Genomic DNA, 22,627 nt, shown 5'->3' on the forward strand with positions numbered 1-22,627 from the left:
GTTTACTGTGGGCAGTGTGGGCTCCCACACGAGACACTTGTGGGCAAGCTGTGTTGGCCATGGCACGTCATCAACATTTATACATTTCAGTTGCTCAAAGATAATCTCATTCACTCGGCAAACATCATAGAATAGGTTTTTTATGTATTGGATACAAACTAAGAAAAGAAGCATGTGTTAGCAAAGATAAACATTATTAAAAGATGTCTTCAAAAGAGAATTGACTAGGAGAGAGTCAGTAGACGGGAAACGTTTTGCTCATGAGAAAGCATGTGGCCAACTGAGCAGAAAACTTCCCACAGAACCTTTCCGGGGAGAGTTTTACATGAGAAACAATTTCATACAGCCACACAGGCAGCATAGGGAAGATTCTTGGCCAAATATTAGGGTCATGCTTTTCCACTTGGCTACTGTGCATCATAAACCAGAAAAACAGCAACAGTAGTTCTTAAGAATTGTTCCAGTGATGATCAAGACAGATCTCTTCCATTATGTGTCTCATGGTAACCTATTCAGATTTACACTTGTCAGTTAAACATTTAAAATCTTACTTTATTTGATTTTTGCAAAAAGGAAGCAAATCAATCCCGTAAATATTTTAGCCCTCAAGCTAAATTTGAAGGAACTAATGTCTCCTGCCCGTTCTGTTACACTCTACTTTTTTTTCACTGTCCTTTGATATTTAAATGGGTCAGGCTGGAGTCACAAGAGTCATCTAAAACAGATGGAGCATGTCAGCGCTAAAAGAGGTCTGTGACTGCCTTTAGGGAACTGATCTCTCCCCTTCAAAAAGACCATGGTCAGAGTTAACCATGAAAAACATTTTCCCTCCATCAGGCCAAACATGCTTGATGACCGATGTTTAACGTCTCAGTTTGAGTGTCTCTGGTGCAAAGAGAACTCCAAGAACCATGTTGCTGCCAAGATAATATAGATACAAATATAATATTTTTTGGCTGCTGCCTTTCATCACCCACACACATCTCATATCTGAATTTAAAGGTGAAATAAAGACAACTGTGACAGGAGAGTGTCAGTGAGGTATGTGCTGCTGTTGCAAATGTGTGATTTCCATTGCCAAACAACTTCCTCTTGAGGAAGAAATACTGCTTTATGCTGCTCCAGTACTGATCACTCACATGTCACATTACTGCAATGTGCCTTGGTGATCTCAAACTCATAACAAACTTCTCAAATATCCATATCTCACTATGACTTTTTGTTTACCACAGTGAAAACAAAACCACTGACTCATCCCAAACTAAATGCTTTAGGTCACTTCTCCATTAAGGCCTGAGGACAGTCAACGTTCTTTTGCTTAACCAATTTCCTGTAAAAAGGTCAGTTCACCCAAATTACACAAAACATCCTGCTTGCAACACAATGGCATAAAAAAGCACAAACAAGTTTGAAAAGTTTTGGTTTAAGTTAATGGACAAATGCTACTCGCTGCGGTGTGAAAGTGTTTCAAAAATGTTTTACAGATAGTCCGAAAGGCAAAATAGGTCCTTTATACTTTAAGAAGTGCACTGTCTCAGCTGTTTATAAATACAGATTCTGGTTTCCATTAGTATAGTATGTATTGCCAAAAATGGAAAGCAGTTGGACTGTCAAGAAATACAGTAACACACAACAGATATGTCCTTATCTCTGTTTAACCGAACACCACTAGAGTCGGATATAGAAAGATACACCTTCTTAAAAGTATATACAGTATGTAATCACAAATATTCATGTATTTGAAGCAAAACATTTGAGGATTTGGTGGGTGGCACAGATAACAGAATAAATACCAAGGTTTCTTTTAAACCTACATGATAAACTGACTAAAAAGGGTTATTTTGCAGCTCCTAACCCACAAACCTTACTGCATAAAAGCAAACGGGCACACAGTCAAATTTTACTTCTAAATTGTGTTTATAGTATACATTCATCACAAATGAAATGCTAGTGAATCAAAGAAATGAAATGTTGCATTAAACAGATTAGAAGATGAACAAAAGGTCATACACAAAACCAGAGCAAGCAGAACATTGTTGACATTTAACGACTAGAGATGAGAGGCATGGCTGCAGGGTACTTTCAGATATTTAAATAATTGTTTATTCACCACATATAAAAATGTGCTGCATCCTTGTACTGTAGCTACTGTTAATTATTGGATTCCCATTACTAGATACCATCATTTTAACTAGAAAATATATTAGTGATAGTGGCAAGTTTCTGTAGTTAACTGTATAGTATCAATGTCTTAAATGTTGCTATCATTAAACATCAAAATATTGTAGATTACAGATCTTAAACATTCAAACCATGTGTTACAGTTCACATCATTTGGGCATATATAAAGTTCATGTGTAAGCACATTATGAGATTCACATTCTTTTTTACTATGGAGACCAATGATGCCACCCTCTGGTAGAGAAAGGAATAACAAATACCGTAATATTTATTGCACTTTATTTAGAAAGACATATCAGTTACATTCCCATTTTTACTTGAGAACTACATATTGTATAAACAACTTAATTACCCCAAAGTGCACTTGGTGAGTTTACAATAGAACAGAAAGGGCATCAGTAAGCTACAAGTTAAAATGTGCCTCAGTACAAAGGTTATATTACCAAGGAAGATCTGTTATCTTTAATGCACTATTGGACAAATATATCCCACAAGGATGACGAAAAGCAACACCAACGATAAAATAAAGGCCTAAATCAAACTTATAATTCCCATTATTACTTTATTTCATATATTAAATTGACATAATCTTGTTAACAACTCGGCAAATTAACAGATCATGTGCACCAAGTACATTATTAAACCACATGTGATTAAAAAAACAGCCATAAGAGTCTACTTTACATGTGGATCCACAGGCTGTCATGATTTTGTATCACAGGATAAAGTTACAGTTTTACCGGTCATTAATGTGGGAGAAGCATCATGTCTCAGCTGTGTGGACGATGATTCCTCTGTTTTACAGTTTTATGAAACAGAAGTTCCCAGTGATTGTGACGCTTAATCTGTGATCTGGAGTATGCCGTCTTGGTCACATGGAGGGGGGACCGGCGGCTAAAATATGAATATGCATTATTAATAACAGTTAATTAAATGTACGTTTCCTGGAGAGTTATTAAGCACAGTCAAAGAACATTTGGTTGAAGTGGGTGATTACTGCTATGAAATTGGCAATAAAAAAAACTATTTTATGGAGGAAGAAAGAACAAAGCTGTTGTGGGAAAGCTAGTGACATGAGGTACAGACACTGAGGTGCAAAATGTTTCAGAGAGAATCAGACTTATTGTTTAAGAAAAGCCAAATACTCACACTTGAGTTGGAAATAGCACGGCTCACAGTGCGGCTTCCTGTTTCGGATTCGAACCTGGACTCCAGTCTCACTTCCTCCGAGATGTCGGTGGCAGCCCACACACTGGGAAAAGGACAAAGTGGTGAGAAGATAAACCAAAAAAAGGACTTCCTAAAGTTCATCAGTCGGAGCTGTGACGTGGGCTTTCTGTGACCAAATCATTTCACCAGATTCTCTGCCACCAAAGCATGGAAGATGTTGTTCTGCATTAAACACACACAAAAAAAATAAAAATAATAATATATATATAATATATATAATATATAAATATATATATTCTAAGTGCTGTGTGTGTCTGTAACTTATATGGGCCAGAGTTAAAAAAAAAACTTAACGTCTACATGCTAATGGCTTTACAGGCTGTCTACATATGCGAGTTCTCTGCAGGTGAGATTTCACAATAAGCATCTAAAAGCAAAGCGGGACAGCGGGCTGAACTCTTCAAATAAACCAATCACATGAAGAAAACTAGAGACAGAGAGAAATTGCACACAGGACTACAACACCAGACATGACCCCGAGGCCAGATAACCTTATGAAGACAAAGAAGGAAAAAAAAACTAGGCAGCAAAGATAGAAGCGTTGAAATGCTTCTGCTAGCAGGCGCCTAAGGGTTATTCTGTAACTACATAACTACAGTTATGAGATACTCCTGTTGACCTCGCCAAAGGTGCTGTCACATTAGTCTTCAGTCCAATTACATTTTACTACAATAAGCACAGAAAAAGGGTGTCATGTCACATATCTGACTTGATTAAAACAGTGTAGAATAATCTTTGAATGATGTAGGTCTTAGTATAGTTTCCATCCAAATGTAGCATACATTTCAAGAATACATTTTAGGTTGCTCGTGACTTCTATTAATTGATTGAAAGATGAATGAGTGTAACTAAGATCCCCATGTGGAAAATGGGATGAATTTATTTATTATCCTGAATGTCCATATGTAATTTTTCTATTTATTTTATTTCTAAATAATCAACTGTATTTGACTTTTCTCTGTAAAGCATTTTGCTATGGACGTGCCATTTTAAAACAAGCTCTATAAATACATCTTGATTTACTTGTTTATTTTCATCATGGTCATATTTAGTTTTCAACAGTTGCCACTTTAGCTCTTAATAAATTATTTTTAATATTCTGTGATATTTTAAGTTTTTAAGATTTCTTGCTTTTTCACTCATGCACATTTTCACTTTGTGCATTCAAATACCAAACGGTTGGAAGGAGATCATAAGGCTTTAAGTCTGGCAGTATAATATTGTGAATTGGGACTGGAGCTACTGTAACCGCACCATGACCCGGTCATGACCCCTCACCTTGAAACAGGCGAGGTGGAAGCAGAGACTAAGGGTCTCTATGACAATGGCTGCCCCACTACCCAGGACACGCTCACACACACAGCAAGTCCTCCTGCCACTGACCTTCCTGGGGCAGCACATGTTACAGTGTGAGGCAAAAAATAATAATAACACAATGCAACAGAAGAGACATACTCTTTACGTCTATGAACTAAATACCTGGGGTGATGGGAGGAATCAAATGTACTTTTCTGTGTTAGTATTGATCCAGTGCTGTAGCGAGAGGAGGAGTTCCTGCTGGGGACACAGTAACCTGCAGCCGCTGACTGTGGACGAGGGTAACTAAAGGTTGCGACCGAGGGGCGGGACTGACGGAGAGTATCCAGGTCGTCCAGAGACTCATACCTGCAGAGAAGATGTCACATGTCAGAAATAAGAGGGAACATGAAATAACAGAGGGGAAAGGCCATTACCAAGTTTTGTGAAACAAAAAATGGAAAGTAGCGTCCGACTAGGTCCAACTACACTCACCTCTTCATGGGAACCCCGACATAGATAGGCTCTTTGTAAAAGCTGCTGGTGCGCTGCCGAATCCAACTGTTGTCAGTCAGAAGAAGAGTCCTTTTCTTCATTTCCTGCAAAATCAGCTGCCTTTCTTTCTCAGCGTTAGACGCAGACTGTCCTTTTCCTTTCCTCTCATCACCTGGACCTATCAAAGTTTGAGGGTTTAGCCCAGTACGACACATGAACCGAGGGGAATATTACAACAGAAGGTATACTGACCTCTTGTCTGTTTGTGGGTGCTAGCTAATGCCGAGGTAGAGAAGGATTTTGCCCTATGGGAATGAAAAAACGTATCACACAGATATTACTACCATGTCAATATTTGTTTTACTTTGGAAAAAAGGGCTTGCACCAATTTGGTTGCATGCAGATGTTTGCTTAAAAGGGTGGGTTACTTTTTTACAAGAGGGAAAGTTAGTTAATAATGCCCACCTATAATACACAAAAATAGCCAATCATCTTGGGTTTTATGAATTATTTTAGAACAAAAAAATCATGCTATGCTTGCAGACATAATACAATAGGATATTTTATGCAAAAGCTTTACATTGAGAAATATAAGGTAACCAGTGCAAAGTCATGTTGAGCCAGTCTTGTTCTGACCTGTGTGCAAGGGACAGCTTAACAAAGCCACATGAGTCCTCAGGCCTGAGGTGGAGCATGGAAAGACCCAGCAGAAGCAGGAAGAAGCACAACAGGTCAGCAAAGTAGAAAAGATCATGACAAGACAGAAAAAAGTGCATGTTATTTATGCAAGTATGAATTAAATCCCTCAAACATTTCATGCAATAGTAAGCATTGTGATTCCACATGTATGTAATACTGTTACACCCAGCAAGGATGGATAAGAGCTAACAACATTGTTGAAGAGGGGAGAAAAAGCTGATTTACCAGGCGGGCCCAGATATCTTGTCACGCTGCTCTCCTTGTGCATTACTTTGAGGTGTGGTCCCTTCATCTTTCAGCTCATCTCGGTCAGAGCTCTTCTCTGCTTGTATGTTTTTGTTTGTAAATTCATTCACATGGAGTTGGGTGCTGGCAGTGCTCTCACAACTATTGGTCATCTCAAACATTTTTTGCTGTTAATGCATGAATAAAGAGACAAGAAAATTATTTCCATTCGATAGAAAAACCACTGCGAATTTACAGGGGACTCTCAACTGAATCAGAGTGCTTCCGACAACAATTTGAAAAAACAGCGAAAGCAAGAAACTGTGCATCTTATTAGCAGTAAAGGTGAGATTTAGCACGGTAACTACAGATGCGTCACAGCTGCAGGTATAAAATACTTATATGAGTCGTACATGATCACAGTGTTAAGATCTTGATTAAAAAACATTCTACAAGTAAAGAATAGGTTTTGTAGATATTACTGTCAAGGGAAACAGCCTTTATGCAAATTCAAGGGTAACATTTTTATTTTGTTTCCTTTAGATGAACGTTTGATATAATATGTTTTTCGATCACTATAACTATATGTTGTGCTGTTTGATAAAAGCTCAGAGGACCAATCAACCTTACCCCTGGCTTCCAGCTAACCTCCCCCTTTGCATCTTGCTGTGCCCTCTGCCACTCTGATTCAAGCCTCTCCTGATCCCGCCTGTATTGCTCCTAAAAAAAACAAGCAGCCAGACCTTTCATAAAGACTAACAATCAGTGTGTCGTGCTGATTTGTTTGTTGGCAGGATAGTGTTCACCTGTAGGAGGAGCTCCTGCTCTTCCTGCCACTTCTCCTGACGCCTCCGATCCCCCTCGCGGTCCCACGACCAGCTGGATGAGGAGGGGCTGAGGGATGGCACCTGGAGCTGGTGATGCACAAACAGACTGCAGGCTCAAACATGATCATAGTGCATCGCACAAACTCTTTCAACGCATATGCATAACTTCTGTTTGAACACACATACAAGCATCCTTTGATCAAGTGCTGTGGTAACTTACATCAGATATTGCAGATTCTGACCCTCCTGCGAGAGATAAAAAACAGGTCAGCAGAAAGATCAAGTCATGTGTAATGTCGTTTAGGATACACACATCACACAAAGGCAGGGGAAACATTAGAAGACTTGAAATCCATGCAAGCACTATGGTTTATATAAAATCGTGTTTTGCCTCTTTAGCGGCACAAACACTATGGGTACATCTTTAGCTTGAAACAGTATTAACATGGACCTTACAGTTTCTGGAAGTTAGCAAGCCACATAGTAAACAATATTTAAGTGTACTGCCCTGCTTGTTTCCTGATTTGCTAAAAAACAATATTCACTGTAGAACAAATAATACCAAACATGTTGGACAACATTTATAAAATTATAAGTTTGTGTCACTCAATCATTGGTCATAACTATGAAATGACATATGATTCACAAAGAGAGTAGTTTAGATTCAATCCGTGGACCTAAAAATTGCCACAATTCCTGACCAAGGATTAGCAAGTCTGCCAACATATCCCCAGCCTAAAGAAAATGCAAAAAACAAAAAGGCAGTACAGAATCAATTCAGCAAGGAGCAAGGCATGCTACAGTAAATCAAAAAGGTATTCACAGGACAACACACATGTGCTTTGTTCAGCTCTTGCTGATGCTCCACAGCATGATGCTTAGAGTAGAGTTAAGACAGACACTGCACACAATGCAAACATTTACCACACAAGTAAACCAATGAGCTGAATCCTGCAGAGCCTGAAGAGAGAAGCCATTGTAGTAGGAAACACATCAGAGTCATTAACAATCACAAAAGCATTATTAATGTACATACAATGAGCAGTAAAAGCAGCATATGTTGCTATACCACATGAGGAGTGGTATATAATCAGTGCTGTCAACTCTGCAGTTACCATGTAAAGCCAATAGAAGCATCATTTCATCCCCAGGTCATATAACTATCAATAGATTGATGGAGAAATAATACTGAACTTTAATGAATAATACTACAATTACAATAGTAAGAATACTGTTAAGTACCTACAGTAATTACTGATAATAATAGTTTTTTTTTTTTTTTACTTATTCAACTGATTTAATGATTTGCATTCATTACATACCCGATAATTAACCAAGCCAAGCACCAGCTGCCAAAGCTGCGACACACAAGTCAAATAAGAATTTTACCTTTCCGGTTGAAAAACTCTTCCCTCCTTTCCTGATTTTTCCTACTAATAATATTATAATCTACATGAAGGGGAAGGACAGATATAGTGAGCAATTCAGAAAATACAGTATTTAAGGAGTTTTCTTTTAATAAAAAGTACACGTTTGTAATGTTTTACCTTTACTTCCTGCTGTCTTGTGGCTGTCAGCAGGCTCTCCGTGAATGACTTTACTTTGTAAAACCTGGCATGGTGAAAGAACACCAAAATTGACCCGATGAACACCTCTTATTAGGTGACGCTATCAAAAGCTTTGTGCATCCATTTTTGATTTGAAGTGATTCACTGGCTTAAGCATTGCTCACATCGTCTGCCTGCCCATTGAATTTCCTGACTGGGGTTTCTGAAGAGGTACCACTGATGGCAAGGCGATCAGGGCAACCTATCAGAGAGGACCCTGCAGAAGTCAGATTGAGGGTCATCCTGCTGCGGCCTGGCTGCTTGTGATGACTCTCCTCACTGGTGCTCCAATCTAATGAAAACAGCCAGCCATCAAACCTAACACCACACTGCGTTTGTGCCCACTGTTTGGGAGTTACAGTAGAGGTTACATTATCACAAATAATTAAAAAGGTGGTTAAGGTACAACCATCTTTTTTTGGGTCGTCATCTTACCCTTGTTGCCGTAACGCCTTATGTCCATGGTCAGACGGCCGTTTTGCAGGGAAGATGTCATTTTATCCTTCCACTGGTTGTAGTTCAAGTGTGCCACTGCAACTCCATTAACAGCCATAATTTCATCGTCCACACACAGCTGGCACTGCTCAGACGGACTGCCTGAGGAGGGAGGGACAGGCGTCAGGGAAATGAAGAAAGATGAGGATGGCGAAACATAAAACATTTTTAAAAAATGTACCAGCTTCAGAAATGATTTGTTCCGCACAGACTGAGCTGCGGTATTGAGGACAAGGTTGCCATTTCAAATTGAAAAGTAGGCCAGTAAGCCAAAACTACATACAGTAGAGCAAGTTGACACCATACTATCTTCCTATTAAATATTTATGTTTTAGTCTTAAAAACATAAATCACACCTTGTAGTTTTCCCTGGTTTTATCCATGTTAAGTAGATGAACACAAAATAAACATTAACACCCAATTTCACTGTTCATGCTTCAATAATAAAAAGAGACTTCTCTTTTCCCAGGCACATGATAACTTGCTTTGTTTAATGTAAAGAAAATGGTCTCAGTCAGATCCTTTTTATGTTTAGTGACAGTTTTTCATTCCTCTGTGTGCTGAGACCTGTCAGTGTCTTAAATTCCTGTCCTATTTGTAAGTGCATGATGTTAGAACAAAAAGATAAACATTTAGAGCACAATGTAGCACTGCCAGCCCATTACTAAAATGTCTTGTTTCTCAATAGCCTACCATAAAAAAGCAAAGACTCTCAACACGATCAACCTAGCCATAGTGAGACAATATTTCAGCAATTAATACATAAATATAGCACAAGTCTTACCAGGCTGAATGAATTTGACTCTCGCCCCTCTAGAGTCCCAATGCGTCTGGAAACCAAAGTCTGGTCTACTGTTGGGTTTGAGAGTCAGGCTAACTCTCATGTCACTGTGATCCACCTGAAACACAGACACACGTAAAGGTGACACCCTGTGATCCAATGTCCTCTGCTTCCTGGCGGAAACTAGATCCTTCAGAATCCTGCTGCACAGATATATCAAGAGATCCACACCAGTTTATTATGTACGATATGGTGAGATAGTAACAATGAAATTAATTTACTGGCTAAAAGTCTTTAATTTTATAATACAATATTAAAATGTGTCAATTATTAAATCACAACCAATAAAAGTGCCTGGAAAATACATTTTCTAACCATTCACCTGAGTTCATTTCCTTTATCTATTCATAGACAGGCACCATCCCTGAATAAAATTGAATTGATGATCTCCATTTTAAATAAAAATAAATCCTGTAACAAAACATTTCAAGTTCAACCGAATTGCATCAATATACATCAAGTCAACACACCTTTGGGAGGTCAATACTTGCACTAGATTGGAGAGTGGAGCCTGTGTTGTTTTGGGTCTGCAGGCTTGAATGAGGCTGTGGTACTAGCTGGGTTTGTGTGTTCTGTTGATGGTGGTATCCAATGGTCTGGAAGGAGCTCTGACTGGAGAGAGTGGCACTTTTCACCTCCTCCTCCACCTGCTCTGGACCACTCTGCTGCACCTGGTTAGCTTTCTTTTGTCTGACTGTAACATGCTGAACCTTCAAATGGGTGGTAGCAGTCTGTCGTTTAAGAGAAGATTTGTTGGTGGGAGAAAGAGATTCCTCTTTCTCACTATCCATCAGCAGACCCTGGTTGTTGTCTACCTGGAGATTTAACAAAGACAGGATGTGACACAGTAGTACAAACACATTTAATTGTAGCATTGGTATGCGACTGTGCTAATTTAAAACTGTCTGTACTGAATGCCAACAAAAAAATACTTTAAAAAAAAGTGTAATCCTCTAGCGAGTTGACGCTGTTCACAATGGTGCAGCAGTATTTCTATTATTAATGAGCAGGGCTATCCAAAGAAAACAAAAGGTAACACAAGCTCACTCACTTATAGTACACACATACATGCCCCCAAACACCCACACAAGCACAGAGTAGATGCTCTCATTACATGAACTAGCTTGAGCTGCAAAGGAACATTGCCTTACACATGTTCCTTTGCAGCCTCCTGAGCAGCAGCCTTCCATTAAGACAGAAATATAACTGTCTAAACTTTCAAATGTAATGAGCAGGTGGCAGGTCGTTATCCTTAAAAAGCATCAACACAAAAATGCAAAATTTCACACAGAGAATGCAGAGATACACCCATGTACCGTTTACATCTGTCCCTAGACAGTATTACAGGTTTATCTGAAGGCAAAGGTGGGGAAGAGTGGTAGGTAAAAATCAATGGTTAGAGCTGGCTAATGTTTTATGTACACCTACCTTTATGCCAATAAATTACCTCTAATCCATTTATTTTTCAGGAAAAAAGCAGTAATGTAGTGGTGATATTTTAAAAACGATGTATTATTCACTATGAGAACTCCAACATAAAGTTCTATTGTTGTCTAAAAACCACCGCTGCACCACGTTAAGCGTTTTTGTTATCAAGACAAAGGGAGCTGTAGTTTACTCTTACACTGACGTAAATACTTGTTGGTGTGCAAATCTGCATTTATAAGCTACCTAACATTTTCCAATTGGCGGTATGTATTTTTCAAATGAAGGATTTGTTTTTTCCACCGAATTCTCTTACAAACATTTGGACTAAACACTGTAGGAAAAAAAAACAACAACCGTTCAATACCATCGATAGAAATTAACTCACGTTGAACAGTCTCGACAGAGAGGACACCCTGGGCTTGGTCCCAAAGGGCCTGGCTGTGATTGCAGAGGAGAGACGAGACGAGCCCTCGGACCTCCGGTAACCACGAGGGAGGCTGGCAGAGCCGGACCAGGACCCAGTTTTGGACATAAAGTTGTAGCCAGCCGCAGCCTGCTGGCCACTGCCATGTTCCACAGCTGGTTCCCAGGACATCTTCTGGCTCTCTTCCTGGGACTTGTGGTTTTTGTGGGACAAGTCCTCCAGACCATCAACTCCCACCTGATCAGTGCAAAAACCAGGAACTTTTGGATTACCACATAATGGCTCCTTGTGACTCGACATGGATTCTGTAGGTTCCCTGGTTTTGGTTGACTTCGTGGTCACCTTTGGCTGTATGGTTGTGACCAGAGTGGAGATTTGGTTTTTTAAAACATTTACTGACTGGGCCTCTTCAGAAGTGGGCTGGACAGGAGCTGGGCTTTCCTGTACTTTGACTTGTGCCTGGAAGCTGAAAGGGCCGTCCAGAGAAGGAGTGGTGACTTCTGCTCCGTGTGAAGCCAAGGAGGCAAAGTGAGTCTCCTCTCCCAGGATGTTTGCATCAGAGGCAGGCATGGCTCCAACAGAAGATCCCTGAGCATAAACATATATGTTTGCCATGTCACATTCAAGAAAACATTTAATAAGAGGGAGGCAAAGCATGACACATCTGTAAACGTACCTGAGTGTGGAATGAGTTCTGGGAGCTAAGTGGATCCTGGGGGCTGAAAGGTGTCTCTGTGGCGTAACTGCGGGCCAGCAGAGCCCGAGTATGTGGCCGGAGATCAGAGCTCAAGGATTTTGAATGGGGAGAGGTGCTGTAAGGACGAGGAGCAGGGAAATGCCTGTGAGGGGACTGCTGGTCGCTGGGGAATTGAAATGTAAGGAAAGAGGATCACATGTAATAAGAAAGAGGGGGGGGTGGGGGGGGGGGGGGGTCATATTACAAGAGTTCACTGTGGCATACAGAAAGTTGATCAAGGGAGGTCAGCAGCTTTTAATACACATTTTAAATATATCCTTGGTAACCACAGGGTTTAAGTGTAAACTGAATATTTATCATTACATTTTTTAGCAGGACCCACCTCTTTAGCAGTCCACCTTGTGCTTCGTTCTTCTCAAATGTAGTCCCAGCCCCATTGGCCATTTGAGTAATGACATGCTCTCTGTCTAGAGACTTCCTGCGGTCAGACTTTGTGCTCGTGCGACGATTCTTCCACTTTGAAAAGTCCTGAAACAAAAGGCACAGCACGATTACCCTGTACATCCCTAACATCTTTTTGTTAAGATCTGATGTTTATTTTTGACCTTGGAATGGTGGATCTCAAATTTAAAAAGATGAATTTTTTGGGCATTACCATATTCAGATATAGTATTGTAATCCTCAGCATTTGTATTTGCAATAGATTTATTGAAATGTTCAAACTTTAAGATATCTTAAAAAGGACTTTTCTTTTTTTATTTCAATTTAAAAGTTGAGATTGAAAGTACAAATAGTCCCAAACAGCTTCTAAATGGATGTGTCCGTGAGATTGTTTTGTGAACAGCTTTTCTTGTCTTACATCTTGCCACTGTGCTTCACTGTCCTTGGCAGCAACACTGCACCTCCGTTTGTCTTCTTGATTCCACTCGTTGGCCTTGTTCGTGTCCAGGTCTTCATCATAGATGGTGTGCTCACGAGGAAGCTTACGCACAGGGTAAACCATTGGGATGTCAGTGAGTGATTTGCTCCTGGTTATGAAAGACAAAAAGGAAAATAAATAAAATATATACAGAGCAAACAAAGATGGCATTAATCAAACACTGCAGCAATGCTATGGAGCAGAACAAGCATGATGAATAGCAGTAATGCAAAGCAGTTCAAACAAACATGCCATTCTACATTGACAACTAGTCTATGCATGTGCTTAATGTCAGCTTACACATAAAACAGAATATACTGCACGCCACAGTATTAACAGCTGCAACACGACACATTCTGCATCCACACAACAGAATCCTTAGCCAAGTGCCAGCGAAGAGATGCAAGTCAAACAACGCAGCAGATGTTGCCGTCTGTGTAGCCATGACTTGTAACAAGTACAACCACTGCTGTAGGCACGAGGAAACGTCAGATGTGACACTGAAATAACTTAAAGCAGTATTTAGCAGGTAATATCAGAACTGTGACATCATTTTATGAAAGCAACCAAGACTGCGATTACACAGTCCTCTAGTTTGTCATAAATAATGTCAAGTCTGGGCCCAGAAAATTAATGATGAGGTATTTCTTGTGATTCATCTTCATGAAAAAGGCTAAATGTTTTGCGGCACAATATTCTTTTGAAGAGAAACTAAAAAACAACCAGATGAAGCAGCAGCAAAGCATGTTGGGAGCAGTCTCAGACACCTTTGCCCAAAGCTTTAGGACTCACCAAATCCAGCCAGGGTTGACCTGAACTGGTCTCTCAGGTCTGACCTGGATTTGAAATGCTCTACAGAACCAAAGAAACACACATGAAGACTGATGAAGGGCATTTTGCATCTAATGCACCTGGTGTGACAAAAGGCAACACAACAACATAGTACGATGAAGGCCAGGCGGGCCATACTAAACCTAAAATACACATATATACACAGTAGAGAGAAGGCATGAGAAGTGTACTTGAAGACAAAAAAAGCAAATGTTTGATGACAGATACAACACATATGGCTTTAATGCCAGAAACGTAATACAAACCTTCTAAACACAGAACATCTTGGCAGAAAAAAGTGAGTTTAATGCAAAAATATTTTAGTCAGTTTATTGACCTACTTTTGTATCTGTTCCACAGCCATATTCACACTGTAAGTAAACTGGAAAACATTAGCGCTGGCACAAAAGTTGTTTTGAATGACATGATTCTGTTATGGCTATCAAAGTATGACACAACACATGAGTCATGTGTTTCACAATTATGCACTAATGAGTCACTCAGCATGATGCTGTTAAAATGTCCTCACATTGTCAGCACCAGGAATAAGGTGCCAAAGTAAATGCCATGCTATACACAGTTCAGCAGTTAGGAAAACAATCAGTTCAAATTCAAAGCACACATTTAATTTTCCCTGATACAATCTTTGATAAACAGGGCTACATTTGAATATGAAAATTAAGTAGTGTGCTGATGGATTAAAGATTTGCAAATGTAAGAGTAACAGGTGCACTTCGGTACATGCTGAGAGAACAAGTAGAATAGTGTGTTAGTGCTCAAAGTCAATAGGTTGTGCAGAATGTGTGTGCGCATTAGCTGTGGATCTTCAGGATGAATGTTCAGGCCTGGCAGAGAGTATCCCGGAGGTTGAGGCTTGAGAGTTGGCAGAGACGTTTTGTACTGTGACAGATGCCACAAGCCAGGAAATGAAGTCACTTCCTCAAAGAACCCAAAGCGTTACGGCTAGTCAGAGAAAGGGAATAGAACATGAATGAAATTATTACCACATCTTATATAAACACATTACAGCAAACTTAAAAAAGAAAGTTTTCTCAGAGGAAGAAATTGGATATAAATTTGCAAGGCGTTTGATTTTTGCAGCTTTAGCTTATGTCATTTTTGTTTTTCTCGCATAGTAGTGCTAGCTATTCCAACGGCAAACTAAAACCTAGTTTGCTGGTATAGTTAAGTTGGATTAAGTAACTGCTATCAAACCCTATAGCTGAATACAATAATCAACATTGCACCACATGCCGTTAAGTCACACAGCAGGTTATTCTGGCACTATAGAAAAGGTTTTAAGTTAGATTTCCCTGAAGGAAGTACAATAAGTCATATATGAGCAATGGCATTAACCTTTTTTAGATTATTTAAAAAAAAAAAAAGGGACCATTAATACTTTCTTCTTAAGTAAAGCATCTCATTTCGTAAATATAAAAGCCAACAGCAACGGAAAACTGCAGGTTCAGCGTTGCCTTGTATTAGTAAATCAAATGTGAACCTTCGAAAGCTTTAACACTGAGAACAGCCCTGCATCACAGAGCAGTAAAACCAGCCAACAGACCTTAAGCCTGGCATTTTACGATACCAAGGTCTTCTCTGGGAGCCCAGGAAGATTGTTCGCACACGAGTCTCCTCTTCTGGAGTCCAGATTTTGGGTAAGTAGCGGTCATAGTTGGGGTTGTTAGATGTCTGATGAAGGGTCTGCTGCACTCGCCGGAAATACAAATCGTCCAGGACAGGATCTGCGTCAGCATAATCGTCCTCGGAGTCTTCCTCATACAGAGCACTCAAGAAAAGCTCTTCATCAATGGCGCTTATTGGAGGACATGTAGTGAGGTGGGGTTGAGGAGAGAGAAGGTCTTCTTCAATGCTGCAGCAAAGAGTGTTACACCCACATCTATGTTTATGATCACTTTGGATAAAATAGTAACACCAAGTATCAGAGAATCTCCAAGCAGCGCACAAGTAGTAACAGCAGAAGCTTAGTTGAAGATTATTGTATTGAGGCAAACTTAGTCTTTTGAGGATAAGGTTAGAGTAACGCAATACTTTTCGATTTTCAAGCGTTGGAGGGTAGGTAGGGTGATAAAGTAATTACTGAGCCAAGCAGGACACGGGAAACGCTTTGGCCTGCTTGGTCATATATTGTTGTCTACTGTATTTCGGAATTTCTGAAGACTGTCAGTTTAAAAAAAGAAAAGAAAACTATTAGGCACTGACAACATTCACAAGCTCAAACATATTCCCAAGAGTCAAAATGTCAGTAACTAGCCCAATTTGTTTTACTTTGAAAACGTAAACAATAAGCTGGGAAGTTGTAAAAGAAAAAAATTAAGTTTGACAGAGTAGTTTTTATCAGGAAAGAAGTATTAATACAAGCTTTAAATACAATGAAAATAATGATCACCTTGTGTATGTTTTGTGAAATGTTACTTTTTCTACTTTTTCTAGAGATGTTCATGAATACGTGTTGGTTCTGCTTTAGGGCTTAGTGCAAAGAAAAAAAAACACAAGAAACACCAAACAGTTTTAGAGCAGATTAATCCCTAACTTATTTGACAACCTTGACATTTGTTCCAAAATGAGTTTAAACCAAGAACAATCCATATCATGATGCAATGATAGTGTTGAAGAAAGTTATCTTATCACAGCATATTTTTGAGAGATTATAAAGACAACAGTTTCTTCAGTAATTTGTTACTGTTGAATTGGAAGTTAAACCATATGTTCAAGTGGAAATTACAAGTAAAGGAGGGACATAATAAGTGTTAAAACCAATCACACATTTAAAGATCTAATGAGGAAGAGAATGTTAACAAATATATAATTGCAGCTGGATTAGTGAGTTAGTGGCACTAAATGAAGTCTCTCTGTATAGAAGCAGACACATGTGCAGTACCTGGCAATTGGCCCTGCGCAGCCCCTTCCACTCTCCTCCCGTCCTTGTTTTCTCCGTAGGAGTGGATGTGGGATATAACTTTTGTTTTGCTGGGTGGAGGGCTGTGTGGTCTCCATCGTGAACACCTGCTCAGCTTCCGCGTCACTTCCCCAACCTTGAAACAAGTGGAAACAGATAAAGTTCAAAGCCTGGAGAACTGAGAACTCAAGCTCAAATCATCTAAGAAGAAAACTCACTGAGCCAAAAGAGTGAGTTTGGATATCAGAACATAACAGAAGAACCTTTAGTGGGTGACTGAGTCTTAGCACAGCATAAATATGTTGCCCTCTCCCATCACAAACACTTCTATCACCACAGTGTGGAACTTGCAACAATCTATCACTGACGTGCATACAGAGCAGCTAAGGAGAGCGCATGACACGAATGAGATATTGAGTAAGAAGATCAGAATGTTGTTGATCCAAGTAGTAATTTGGGAATATTTGTATTTTTTTTGATAGATATATATTTGTTCTGGCATGTCCATTTGTAGACTGACAGTAGAAGGTAGATCATTTTAGTGGATGAAAATAAGTTGATGTCTTTCCCTCTAGCCAAAGTTGCAGCAGCCGTTTGATTAGCTTACACAAAGAAAAAGAGCCAGTAGAATCCATCAAAATAAAGTTTGAAGCAAAAAGACTGCAGTGTTTTATTGCCAAGTGATTACAGCAAATTGTTTGATCGAGAAATCATTGGTAAACATACCTTCATTGTTTTGGTGGAGGACTCGAGAATCCAGAGAGTCGAGGCTGTCCAAAGAAATCTGAGTCTTATAGTGCGGTCCCATGCGTCGAATCTCCTCCCTCTCCAGGTGCCAACTCTCCTTCACAAACGAATGACTGCCCTCATCTAGAGCCTGGGTTTAGAAGGCAGGGTTAATGTTGATAATAACAAATATAGATAAGGCAATAGAACGGTGTTTAAAGCTTAGATGAGCAGCTCACCTTGGACAAGGCTAATCCTAGCAGCCCTTCAAAAGCCTTGACGTTGAGCTGAGGACCGCTGTAGAAGGAGTCCTGGTGAGCCTTGCGACCCAACCAGTAGATCGTGACGAGAACCTGAGAAAGACAGAAATTAAAGAAATGTGAAAGGGTGGATAAAGACCCATCAGCGACCAAACCTAGTCATCTTCTTCAACATGTAAAGAAGGAACGTGAAGGGTTTCGTCCTAACTCGTTCAACCCTATCCAGTAGTGGCTAAGACCCAACATGAAGTTTTGGATTTTACATATGGAAATTTACATTTTTGACCAATAAGCATTTAGGCCAAACAACAAAAACAGTACTAGTGTTTTAAAAATGGTCGGTTCCAAATGTCATGTCAATCCATCAAATTGAGTTTTTGATTTTTCTGGACCAAAGTGGTGGACCGACTGATCAGCAATGCCATTTCAAGGGCCTTGTTTCATCCATTGCGAAATATACTGTTAAATTGTCAATTTAATCTGCCAAAAGTACGTACAATCAATGTGTTTTTGTCCTCCTAAATGTATGCACCTAAAAGTGCCCCCGTTAGCCAAAGGAAATACTGATCAGGCATGTTGCCTTCAAGAGAAATTAAAAAACCTTATTCTTGAAACGAGATGCTGTTGAATTCATACCTGACCCAATTAGAAAAGGCATTGAGTACTGGCCTGGCAAAATGTGTTTTATTATTATTATTGTTTCAGAAAGCAAAGGGTTTTAGACACATTTTGTCATTTGCCTTGAGGCTAGAGATATTTTGTTTGACGGACAGCCTTTCTCCCCGGCAGAGCAGCAGCTAGTGCTGCAAAGGGATTATCCACAACACTATGCGACAGAATTTCTCTATCTGTATCGCAACAAAGTCATCATATAGCAGTCAGCTGATTGAATAAATCCGGGGACTTGAGAGATTTGAATAATTTAATAAATATTTCATAGCACAATGCTCATTAGATGGAAACGTGATATTAGATTTCTTTATTCGTGTCTGCAGTGGCACAGATATACAAACATAATCTTTCAGTTCCAGCTATTGTTGTCAAGTCGCAATAAAGTGTTGAGGTTTTAAGCACACATTATGTACAGAAACAAACTGTAATATGCAGTTTATTCAATATTTATTCTGTTGGCCATCTTAGCCTGTTTAAATCATTGGAGCAAACATTGGCTTCAGTTTATCCTCATCTGTACAACCTGAGTGTAAACAAGTATGAAATACATGGACAGGACCCAATCATTATTATTTAATAGCTTGCCACCTACCCAATGCCAAGGAAAACATTACACTGCACACAACAAGTCAACATATACTAATCTTATCTAATGGTGCCATGTGCTGCGTATGATTCTATTTGTCTTAAATTATTTATGAACCCTTAAATATCTCATCATATCCTGTTAGTTTGCTCTAACGCTCAACAATGTTGAGCATTATGGCATTTGCAGACACTTTCCTAGAACATGATAATGAGATTAAGAGTAATAAATCTTCACCGTTAAGATAAACATGTTTATAAACCATCCCTACAAATAAAGAAAGCAGTTGTCACTTAATTTGAATGTTTAGAGTGCAGCAGCACATGTCCTCATTATTCCACATTGCATCACAGCTCCCTGGGAAAACGGTGAGGAACAGCTCTGTTTTGCAACTTTAAAATGTACTGTACGAATAACTCTTAAATTATTTATGCGTATGTGGTTGGAGATCTGCATGAAAAGGGCGGACTTCAATGGACGCAAATTGACCTTAATTAGTTCATTCAAAGGAAAATGCTACAACTATTTTGGAGAAAGAGTGCTCTGACAAACAGCCTCATTACTGGGTCCAAGTTGTCAGCTATTGTGCGATTTAAATGAGGCTTCCCACATAACCAAACAACTTCATAAGCTTTGAAACATGTCAAATACCAGCAATGCACACAAGCATGAACATACAGTACTCACATGTTCTTCACACACACACAAAACAAAACTCACTATTGTTGCAGTTCACAGAGACTTGTACAAATTAAGACGGAGATAACAAATAAATCTACACTTTGGCACAGCCTTTCTGGGGGTTTATTGCCAGATTTGTGTGATCAGCCCCAAACTATCAGTAAAACAGTTCCCATGATCGTCATTAATCTGAGTCTTCATGCTGCATGGGTGTTAGCGTCAGGAGCTGGATGGTGCTACTGTAACTGTGTGGAAAAATGGATTCGAACTGCTGACTATCTCCCATGCAGTTATATTCAGTAGTAATGTAAGGGGTCAATTCAAATGGAACAAGACAGAGTTGCTTTTAAGGTTTTTAAACTCATTGGTCAAGAGAGGGATACATGAATGATGATAAATAATATTAAAAACATTTAAACGGAGGAATAAAAGTAATCCTGGTCAAACTCACATTTTTCAGTCTTCTATTGGTTTCATCACGCCTAAAATGAATAGAAAAAAATACATGATGATTCTGTAATTACTGGTATGACAGCAGATACAGTTGTGTCACTTGTTCTCGAAACAAGATACTCTAGAGAGCTGTTGGGGGAAAAAAATTACAATGACATTGCAAGCCTTCTCATTTGCAATGCTCTACTAATCGGCTACTTATCAGAATTTATACATGCTATCAGCTGGAATAAAGCAGCAGCTTGTCATCAGGCAAAGCTTGAACCTTTAGACATTCAAAGCAGCTGTGAGACAAACTATAAACCCTTATTTCAGCACAGTTATTGCAGTAATAATACCACAGTGTTAAATGTGCCCAACACTGCCTGTACAGAAAACATTAGATCAAGACAACACGGTAATATTTGCATGTGAGTTGACCTTTAGAAGTAAAAGGTGTGCTTCTCTGTGCTGTCATGAGCACCTGTAGCTTAAGCAGTTGTACTCCTGACATGGAACTCAATGTACCTGAGTGTTGCACGAGAGGACAGGTCCTGCAGGTCTCCGGGATGAAACAGCTGAGACACATTCAGTCCAAGTTTCCCACAGGCTTTCAGGAAGACATTCACATTATCCTGGAGATTAACAGCAGAGAGACAGCCAAATGAGAGCATGAAGAGAAAAAGAGGCTGTTTGGGTAAGCTTGTTTAAAGCTAACACCAGCAACATTACAAGATTGGTTTTGATAACTAAAAGAATAAATAATTAAGAGTTCAAAAGAACGCCTGTTCTAAAATGCATTACCAGTAGGGCTAGATTATTAGTGTTATCAATAATTGATAACAACAGTAAAATACACTTTTGAATTGCAGTTTGTCCACTTGCCACTAGAGGCTGCCAATCTGCCAAAATGTGATCTGACTAAGCCTCCTCATCTTATTTAGAGAGCCTACATTTATCGTAACATTTCCTCTTAATCATTTTCAAAACTAAATCATAGTGACATACAGAAAGTGGCTGTGGACGTACTCTGACAATGACACAATAACTAAATTACAAATCTCAATTACGGGGTTCAAAGTTCGGCAAGCAGTATAGTAGGTACATATTTAAATTGCTACTTGCTGTAGTGAAAAATATATTTGAAGTATGGTTCCTGGTCTAACACATTCAAAATCCCCAGTATGGTCCTTTAGATTGTCAAAGTAAAGTAACTGCAGACTCCCTGCTCTCTGTGCGTATCACCTCCACCAGGCTCTGTCTGTTTATTGGCCCCTGATGGGAGGTTGCAATTGATCTTTTCCTGCCCTTGCTTTGGGCAGTTTAGGCAATTATACTAAGTCTTTGCAAACAGCCTGAAGCCTAAATAAAAATCTGCATTTTTATTTATGCTTGAATAAACAACACAAACTTTACATATGCTGTTTCAGGATCAGTCACAATGTGGCATCTGTGTCTCTCGCTGCATTAAACAGGAAACCACAATGCGTCAAAACTTCCTGGCTAAGGTGTCGTCTTCTTTTCACAGTACAGGCTGCATTCACCACACCACCAGGCTACCTTTACACGCACACAAGGGTGTAACTTTGGTTTGAGAAGTGGGGGGGGACACAAAACAGGGTGTCCTCCGCAATGAAACATTGTTCTCGATTTAATTCCATTTCCTGCCTTTTTACACACACATATATATTAGGGACTATGGTGTTAACTAATCCAAGAAAAATGTGTAGTGTATATAATGAGTGTGCAAACTTATCTATCCATGAACCTGTTTTATTTGTGATGACCTCACATCCTATAGATCAGAGGTTCTCAATTGTTTTTCAGCCAAGGACCCCTTACAAGATAGAGAATACACCAAGGACCCCCTCATTCTGATTTGTGATTTTGGGCTATATAAATAAAAATTGACTTGACATGACATGTATGTCCCTTGGAATAATCTGACTTAGCCTATTTTTTACACTTCTATAGTCTTAGTTATGTGAAAGAACAACACAAGAGCAATGTATTAGAAATATATTAGATATGTATTAAAAATATTTGCACCATCTCAACACAGAATACCCTTAAAACAATCAATCAACTGCAAGTAACACTGTACCTAAACAAAATATCAAAGGGAAATCAAGAGAAAAGTGATAATTTGAACACA

The 22,627-nt window shown here is 39.3% G+C and overlaps 1 protein-coding gene across 1 annotated transcript in view; it reads right to left on the reverse strand.

Moving 5' to 3' along the window:
• Positions 1-2,443: 2,443 nt before the first annotated feature.
• LOC104965366 (LIM domain only protein 7-like) overlaps positions 2,444-22,627 on the reverse strand; it is a 25,008-nt gene continuing 4,824 nt past the window's right edge. Inside the window, exons 2-27 of the mRNA XM_010794322.1 lie at positions 21,001-21,107; positions 20,492-20,522; positions 18,081-18,194; positions 17,842-17,992; positions 17,098-17,251; positions 14,157-14,216; positions 13,305-13,473; positions 12,828-12,973; positions 12,425-12,608; positions 11,710-12,336; positions 10,367-10,711; positions 9,840-9,954; positions 8,996-9,157; positions 8,686-8,852; positions 8,501-8,564; positions 8,343-8,402; positions 7,174-7,199; positions 6,933-7,040; positions 6,757-6,846; positions 6,127-6,314; positions 5,839-5,883; positions 5,455-5,507; positions 5,203-5,380; positions 4,891-5,076; positions 3,331-3,433; positions 2,444-3,075 (exon numbers count right to left, since the gene is read on the reverse strand). Coding sequence (XP_010792624.1) covers positions 3,022-3,075; positions 3,331-3,433; positions 4,891-5,076; positions 5,203-5,380; positions 5,455-5,507; positions 5,839-5,883; positions 6,127-6,314; positions 6,757-6,846; positions 6,933-7,040; positions 7,174-7,199; positions 8,343-8,402; positions 8,501-8,564; positions 8,686-8,852; positions 8,996-9,157; positions 9,840-9,954; positions 10,367-10,711; positions 11,710-12,336; positions 12,425-12,608; positions 12,828-12,973; positions 13,305-13,473; positions 14,157-14,216; positions 17,098-17,251; positions 17,842-17,992; positions 18,081-18,194; positions 20,492-20,522; positions 21,001-21,107 — 3,687 coding nt within the window. The 3' untranslated portion in view covers positions 2,444-3,021. The remainder of the gene's footprint in view (positions 3,076-3,330; positions 3,434-4,890; positions 5,077-5,202; positions 5,381-5,454; positions 5,508-5,838; positions 5,884-6,126; positions 6,315-6,756; positions 6,847-6,932; positions 7,041-7,173; positions 7,200-8,342; positions 8,403-8,500; positions 8,565-8,685; positions 8,853-8,995; positions 9,158-9,839; positions 9,955-10,366; positions 10,712-11,709; positions 12,337-12,424; positions 12,609-12,827; positions 12,974-13,304; positions 13,474-14,156; positions 14,217-17,097; positions 17,252-17,841; positions 17,993-18,080; positions 18,195-20,491; positions 20,523-21,000; positions 21,108-22,627) is intronic.

The sequence above is a fragment of the Notothenia coriiceps genome, unplaced genomic scaffold (assembly GCF_000735185.1).
Source record: "Notothenia coriiceps isolate Sejong01 unplaced genomic scaffold, NC01 NC01_scaffold00037244, whole genome shotgun sequence".
Lineage (NCBI taxonomy): Eukaryota > Metazoa > Chordata > Actinopteri > Perciformes > Nototheniidae > Notothenia > Notothenia coriiceps.